This window comes from Cebus imitator, unplaced genomic scaffold (genome assembly GCF_001604975.1).
Source record: "Cebus imitator isolate Cc_AM_T3 unplaced genomic scaffold, Cebus_imitator-1.0 Scaffold82, whole genome shotgun sequence".
Lineage (NCBI taxonomy): Eukaryota > Metazoa > Chordata > Mammalia > Primates > Cebidae > Cebus > Cebus imitator.
In genome coordinates this window covers 580,615-588,393 of record NW_016107397.1, presented here as the reverse complement: position 1 = coordinate 588,393, position 7,779 = coordinate 580,615, and the positions used below count along the sequence as shown (strand labels likewise).

Genomic DNA, 7,779 nt, shown 5'->3' with positions numbered 1-7,779 from the left:
GATGGAGTCTTGCTCTGTCACCCACGCTGAAGTGCAGTGGCACGATCTCGGCTCACTGCAACCCCCATTTCCCGGGTTCAAGTGATTCTACTGCCTCAGCCTCCCAAGTAGCTGGGATTACAGGCATGCGCCACCATGCCCAGCTAATTTTTGTAGTTTTAGTAGAGACGGGGTTTCGCTGTGTTAGCTAGGCTAGTCTTGAATACCTCACCTTGGGTGATCCGCCTGCGTCAGCCTCCCAAAGTCCTGAGATTACAGGTATGGGCCACTGCACCCGGCCATTGACTCTATTCTTGTAAAAAAAATTTTTTTTTAAAGTTACATCTGATCTTTTATTTATTTTTCTTTTGTATTACTGAGATGAGGCCTATGATCCTCCTGCCTTGGCCTCCCAGGGTGCTGGGATTATAGGTGTGAGCCACCGTGCCCAGACTTTTTTTTGTTATTTGAGACAGGGTCTCTCTGTTGCCCAGCCTAGAGTGCAGTGGTGTGGTCACAGCTCCCTGCAGCCTCGAACTCCTGGGCTCAAGCGATCCTCCCATCTCAGTCTCCCAAGTAGCTCGGACTACAGGCACGTGCCACCCCTACATGTGATCTTGTCCCACCTCCACTCAAAGCCCTCCAGCTGCTGCCAGCTCAGAGTAAACCTCCAGGCCCTTTCCTGGCCCACAGGGCCATCTGGAAAGCCACCTCCCACTGCCAGCAGGCTCTCTCTCCATCCCAGTGTGAGTGAGACACATTGACCATCACACCGACATGCCCGCAGACAGTTTTTCCTTTTATTGGTCAAGAATTCTTTACAAAACCCACACACACGCATCCACACACACACAATGCCTGCCCTGCTATGGTCACTCCGACCCTGGTCTCTCCCGAGATCAGACCCTCCTGGCCTCTTCCACGGGGAGCCATCCTGCAGCCCCTCTGGGTCAGCAGTGAAGGAGCAGAGAGAGGGACCCTCCTTTTCTGCTTCTCTGCTCATGAATAGAGGTCCATGCCCCACCTGTGGGGCAGCAGGTGGAGGGGACAGAGAAACAGCCTCCTCTTCTTTCCACCGTTGAGCCCCCGGAGTTGCCACCCTAGGCCCCCAGTGTCACAGCTGCCAAGGCCTGGAGCTCATCTGCTGATTGAACCTTCCCCACCCCCATTTTGCAGATTGAAACAAAGAGGTCCAAAGATGGGGGACGAGTCTCCCAAGGTCATGGTGCTGGAGCACAGTGGCAGGGCAGGGACAGGGGCTCAGTTCTTCTTGGCCTCCAGGAGGTGGGAAGCGTGAAACCTGGACCCTGCTCGACCCCCCAGGGAAGGGCAGAGCCAGGGCCTGGGGCAGGGAGGGAGTGCCCAGAGATTATCCCTGGAGCCAGTGCCCCAGGACAGCTGAGTGAGCAGCAGGGTGTGGCCGGGACTATAAGGGTTTGCCAAGGGTGCCCTCTGTGACTGCACGCGTGGCTTGCTCAGGGATGCGCCCCGGGTCAGTCAGGATACTGGTAGACGTGCCCAGCTGGCGTAGAGAGTTCAGGACAGCTGGGAGGGAGACAGAGAGAGAGACACCTCCTGGGGTCAGGGCCCTCCCCTTGGACACTGGAACCAAAGGGATGGGGGAGGTCCCAGTTGGCAAGACTGTCACCTCCTCCTAGAACCTCTGTGCAGGCATCTGGTAGATGGAGGAGCATCTGGGGTATAGGAGGTGGTTACAACCCTAGGTGTGTTGAATGTGGGGTCTAAGCAGGGCGGAATGCCACCCCACCCCTGAGGCTTGGACCCTCTAGCAGGCAGGGAGATGGCTCACGTACTTGGCCGGAGAGCAGGCAGAGAGCAGTACTGGTCCAGCCAGGCCAGCGAGGTCTGGCGGAGGGTGTGCACGCTTGCCGTGGACACCATCCCGTTGAAGGACTCGAACAGAGGCCGGATGAGGATGCTGAACTGGGCCCAGGTCAAGGAGCTGCCTGCGATCCAGCTGGTATCCCATGTGGAGCCCTAATGCCCAGTTCAAACCCGGGGAAGAAAGGGCCTGAACACCGTCTAACCTTGAACCCCAGGGACTCCGGCTGCAGCCCCTACTTCTTCTTTCTTTCTCTTTTTTGAGACGGAGTTTCGCTCTTGCTGCCCAGGCTGGAGTGCAATGGCATGATCTCAGCTCACTGCAACCTCCGCCTCCCAGGTTCAAGCAATTCTCCTGCCTCAGGCTCCCAAGTAGCTAGGATTACAGGCATGCGCCACCACGACCAGCTAATTTTGTATTTTTAGTAGAGACGAGGTTTCTCCATGTTGGTCAGGCTGGTCTGGAACTCCTGACCTCAGATGATCCACCCGCCTCGGCCTCCTAAAGTGCAGGGATTACCCCAGCTCTCTGGCTCTCAGTCCCCTCCTCGTGGCCCCTCCTCAGCCCCTCCTTTGGGCTGAACCATTTCCCATCCCTGAGCTCCCTTCCCTGGCTCAGTCAAGAACTTGGTCCCTGAGCCAGGTCAGGAAGTGGATTCCAAGTCTTCTCTAGGCTTCACTCTAGAGTTCAGGTTCTCCCAAACTGCACTCGGGACTCCTGAGGTCAGGGCCGAGGCTCCCCTTACCCAAAGACTCCTTCCTCAGTTTCCCTCTCTGTTCCCAGCTTTCCATCCCTGGGCAATTCTGCAGCCCAAGATGGCCAGGGCATGGAAGCAGGGGGCAGAACCAGAACCCATCCCCTGGGAGCAGCTCTGAGCCTGCCCGGCCTGGAGAGCTGGGCCTACATCCCCGCACAGCCTCGTCTCATCCCGCCACAGCCCCTGCAGCCCCCAGGCCATGGGCTCGAGGGAGGATACCACCCAGAACTTCCAGTTGTGCAGCGTACGGGTTCGGACGTAGTCATCAAACATGTCTCGCATCTGGTCGAAACGCTGGTGGGTGATGGGTACTCCTGTGGCGGGCAGCTGCTGCTGGCACAGGCTGGGGGCAGGGCGGGGGTCAGGGGCTGGGGGTCAGGTGGCATGTGCCCCTGGTCCCAGCACCCGCCTGGACCCTGCCTACTTAATGGCGGCGTTGAGCTCCTCGATCTCGTCCCGCAGCCGCTGGGCCTCCTCCTGCAAGCTCGCGCGCTCCTGCTGTAGCATGAGGATGTACTCGGCGGTCTTCTGCAGCGTGGTGGCTTTGCTCACCTGCAGACGCCACCAGGGGGGCTCAGGCAGGTGCTGGAGGCTGCACCCTGGGACCCACTGAAGCACTAGGATGGGAGGAGGCAGGAGTGTCTGGATCGCTCCCCTGTGATTGGGTCTTGGGTGGGGGGGATCCAGAAGGGGGCCCTGTGGTTTTGGGGGTGCCAGCCTGGGTCTGGGGCTCACCTTGAGGCTGGGCTGCGCACTGAGTGTGCTGACAAGCCCATGAAGAGTGTCAAACCCCAGCTTGATGTTAAAGCGCCGCTTCTGCTCCGCGGAGATGTGTGTGATGCGCCGGTTCTCGGTCTCGGGGAGCAGAGGGGGGTGGCTGAGCCTGGGAAGGAGCCCGGGAGGGACTGGGGGAGGCAAGCCGATCTTGGGGTTGGGGGTGGTGCCCACCTTGTTGCTGTCTGGACGGCCCCGGCTGAGGCTGGGTTGCGGGGGAGAGACACGGATGCTCAGAGTCCCAGGGCCTGGCATGGAGCTGAGGTCCCCTGACAGCCGCCGCTCGCTGCCTGTGGAAGCGACAGACGGACCCAGAGAAAGACCACCCAGGGGAAAGGTCCCCATCACCCCCTTCCTCTCATCCTGGCCCCAGACCCAGTCCCCTTCCTCTTCCTCCTCTTCCCCCTATCCCCTAGACTCCCCCAATCCACGCGACCCCTCTCTTTACCGCTGGGTGCTGGCGGCGAGAGCCGCTCCACTTTGGGGACAAGCAGGGGCCTGGAAGGGGCCAATGTGGCCAGGCCTGGAGGCGGCCGGGGCGGTGTAGGGGCCGGGGTTGGCGGAAGGAATGTGCAGGGGAATTCAGGGACCTTCTCCTGCTGGGGTGGAGAAGGGCAGAGAGTCATGGTGAAGCCCATGGGCAGTGGCCCACCGCCCAGTGCCCGAGATCTTACCGGGGATCCTGGGGACCGGAGGAGGGTGCTGGCCACAGGAGGTGGCTCCAGGGATTGCTCTGGCTTGGCTGTGCAGGACAGGACCATGAGGCTGCTTGGGCTGGCCCACCCGAGGCATCTCTCAAGACCCCAGCCTGCCCCTCCCAAGAACCCACACCCCTTTTAGGTATGGGACCCACGTCCCTCATTCCTCGATGCTCTGTCCCTCGAACTGAACCTGCCCCTTCGCCTTCAGCTTCTGCTCCCACCCCCTGACCTCCCTCCCGGGCTTGCCTCTCCCCATTGCTGGCCCTCCCATCTCACCTGCAGTGAGCAGCTGTGTGAGGCAGGGGTTGCTGCTCCCTGCCGTGCTGGGGGGGCTGGCAGTGGCAGGGGCCAAGGCAGGGGGGCTGGCTTTCTGTCCCCTAGGGGATGGGGTGGGGGGCTTGCCTCTGGGGATGGAGAAGCAAGGCCCAAAGGGAGGCTCTGGATACCCCGAGGGCAGAAGCTCTATGGGGAAGGGGGTGGGGGCCGGGCTGGGCATGGGCTGCGGGGTGGATGGGAAGGCTGCAGGAGCAGGCAGCAGCGACACTCCCGGGGCAGGAGGGACAGTGGGGAAGGGAAACCTGGGAGAGAAGAGAGGCTCTTCCTGCAGCAAAGCAGCGGGTGGTGTCATGGGATGGAAGGGAGGAGGGGGGCAGGGCTCAAGGCCTGGCACCTTGGCAGGGTGAGGGTAATGCATCAGAGGTGGGGGTGCAGGAAGGGATGGGGGCTTGGGCTTGGGGTCTTCAGGAAGGAGGAAATCAGAACTCAGGAAGGTGCTGGAGTCCAAGGGGCCAGGGCAGCTGTTCCGAGCCTGGTTGTGGGGACAGACAGACACTTAGAGGGCAGGGGAGAGAGCCGCCCCTGGCAGCCATCCAGGCTTCCCCTGCCCTGCCTTGGCTGAGCTCTGGACTGGGCACTGGGGAGAGACAGGAGAAATAAGTCCCACCTTCCAACACACACAGGAGTGCGTACACACACACGGGACAGGGAAATTATGAGAGGAGGGAATAGAATATATTTATGCACAACACAGGCACAGCGGAGCGTCAGTCTTCCTGCCCGTCCACTTGTCTCCTGAATAACTTATCCATCCATTCACTAACTTGTCCACCAATCCATCCACTAACCAACCCACCCATCCATTCATCATCCATCCAGCCATCCAGTCATCATCCATCCATCCACTAACTTGTCCACCAATCCATCCACTAACCAACCCACCCATCCATTCATCATCCATCCAGCCATCCAGTCATCATCCATCCATCCACTAACTTGTCCACCAATCCATCCACTAACCAACCCACCCATCCATTCATCATCCATCCAGCCATCCAGTCATCATCCATCCATCCACTAACTTGTCCACCAATCCATCCACTAACCAACCCACCCATCCATTCATCATCCATCCAGCCATCCAGTCATCATCCATCCATCCACTAACTTGCCCACCAATCCATCCACCAACTCATCTACCCATCTTTTAACCATCCATTCATCCACTAACTGTCCACCAATCCATCCACTAACCAATCCACCCATCTTTTCATCATCCATCCATCCACTAACTTGTCCACCAATCCATCCGCCAACCAACCCTCCCATCCAGTCATCAGTTGTCCATCTATTAACGCATCCTCCAATCTCTCCATCCACCCATCTTCCATTATTCACCTATTTATCAATTTATGAACTAGCTCATCTACCACTCTCTCCACCAGCCCACCAGATATTAACGCATTAACTAATCCATCCAATCATCTATGCTTCCTTCATTCATCCACCAACCAACCCATCCATAATCCATCCATTCACCATCTATACATTTACAAGCCACTTAACCACCCACCAGCCCATTCACTGATTCATTGAACTACTCATCTGTGTATCCATCCAACCAACCACTCACCCACCCATATATCCACCGACCCACATGTGCCTCCACCACCGTCTAAGATGCATCTATCAATCAATTCACCAACACACCCATTCATATGCACACTTGCTCATTCATTCAGTCACTGACTCACTCATTGGACAACCATTCACCAAGTGCTGTTATGTGCCTGAGCTGCATTAGGTATAGAAAACGCAGTGGTGAGCAAAACATAGCCCTTCCAGTAAGGAGCTCACTATCTGGTGAAGGAGAGACACCCCTCAACAACCAACTACAATTAGCACTTGAAAAGTCTGATGATGGAGGGGAAGGCCTATAACCAAGCAGCAGGAAGCAACATCTGAATTGCACCTGGGGACCGGGTGTGATGGCTCATGCCTGTAATCCCAGCACTTTGGGAGGCCAAGGTGGTTGGACTCCTGAGGTCAGGAGTTCGAGACCAGCCTGGCCAACATGGTGAAACCCAACCTCTACTAAAAATACAAAAATAAGCTGGAAATAGCTTGAACACAGGAGGTGGAGGTTGCAGTGAGCAGAGATTGTGCCACTGCACTCAATCCTAGGTGACAGAGTGAGACTCTGTCTCAAATAATAATAATAATTGCACTGGGAATTCATGAACCAAAATGGTAGATTCACTGTTTCCTAAACATCCATGCTCAGCTTTCTTCCTCAATGCGTTTGTTCCTGCTGTTCTCCCATCTGGCTTGCCCTCAGCCAGTCTCTTCTGTTCAAAGCTGACCTATTCTCTAACGCCCAGAAACCCCCCTCCTCCAGGAAGCCTTCTAGAAGCAACCGGCCTTGGTGGAGCTTACACTGTGGTCCCCATGCCCTTAGCTTTTCCCCACAACCCCTTTGTCCAATTCTGCTTCATGGGATCCCTCCCAGAGGATGGAGATGGGGCCTTTCTTCCCCTCTAGTGTCAAAGCAGAAGACCACACACTCAGGGAACCCAGTACCTCCTGGACATAAGCAGGGCAGGACCAGCTCTGAAGTGAGCTAGACAGGGCTGGATGGGCTGGGGTGAGCTTACCTGCAGACGGCTGTGTCCAGAGAGGTGGGTCATGCCCGTGGAAGCCGGGGGCACCTCCGGGCCCAGGGTCCCACTGCTGAAGAGGGAGTCAGCCACGGGGCTGAAGCTGGGGGGCTCTGGGAAGTTTGAAGTCATGGGCGTCTGTGGGGGGCGGGAGTTGGTAAAGAAATCTGTAATTCAGACACACAGGGCGACAGCAGTTAGGGCCAGGGCTATGGCTGGGAAACAGCTGGGAGGAGAGTGGCCTGTCCCTAGCCTTGGCGGGTGGGGACCTGGGGGCCAGCGGACGGGGGTGGGGGTCCCTTCCACAGGAGATTGTGAAAGTGGAAGGGTTTCTGTCTCAATCAGGGGAAGCAGCAACCGTCTTGGGTGGACTGAGCCGTGTGGGAGATAGCAAGGGACTGTGGGTGTGAACAGGGACCCCAGGAACAGCCCCTCCCTACCCAGCCCCAGATTTAGCTCAGGGAGTCCCCTCCCCATCCCCTGGTGGCTCCCCTTCCCTGATCTGCTGGAGGTACAGAAAGGGGGTGCCCAGAGACAGTGCCAGGGTGGGAAAGGGGTGCAGTTGGTGCAAGGGGAGGAGGTCTGGGATGGGAGGGGCCCCAGGGTGGCAGAAGTTCAAGGGGTGAGTTGGAGATGAGAGGGGACACGAGGTCATTGGTTCCAGCACAAGTGTGGTTTGTTGGAAGGTCAATAGGTGAAGCCTAGGAGTGGGGTGAAGAGTGTAATGGGGCTAGGGGCCCTAAGGGTGGGCTCCAAGTGGGGTGGGGGAATGGGGGCCTAAGGGTGGGCTCC

General features: G+C 57.8%; 1 protein-coding gene across 7 annotated transcripts in view; it reads right to left on the bottom strand.

Annotated features, from left to right (window-relative positions):
* Positions 1–757: 757 nt before the first annotated feature.
* MLXIPL (MLX interacting protein like) overlaps positions 758–7,779 on the bottom strand; it is a 49,806-nt gene continuing 42,784 nt past the window's right edge. For 3 of the 7 annotated variants that reach the window (XM_037740256.1, XM_017533437.2, XM_017533426.2), the window contains 9 exons: positions 6,985–7,154; positions 4,331–4,865; positions 3,802–4,095; positions 3,528–3,643; positions 3,315–3,434; positions 3,004–3,131; positions 2,799–2,922; positions 1,794–1,923; positions 758–1,524 (listed from right to left, as the gene is read on the bottom strand). In XM_037740256.1, coding sequence (XP_037596184.1) covers positions 1,406–1,524; positions 1,794–1,923; positions 2,799–2,922; positions 3,004–3,131; positions 3,315–3,434; positions 3,528–3,643; positions 3,802–4,095; positions 4,331–4,865; positions 6,985–7,154 — 1,736 coding nt within the window. In that variant the 3' untranslated portion in view covers positions 758–1,405. The remainder of the gene's footprint in view (positions 1,525–1,793; positions 1,924–2,798; positions 2,923–3,003; positions 3,132–3,314; positions 3,435–3,527; positions 3,644–3,801; positions 4,096–4,330; positions 4,866–6,984; positions 7,155–7,779) is intronic. The other 4 variants (XM_017533428.2, XM_017533430.2, XM_017533429.2 and 1 more) reach the window with 4 other exon arrangements.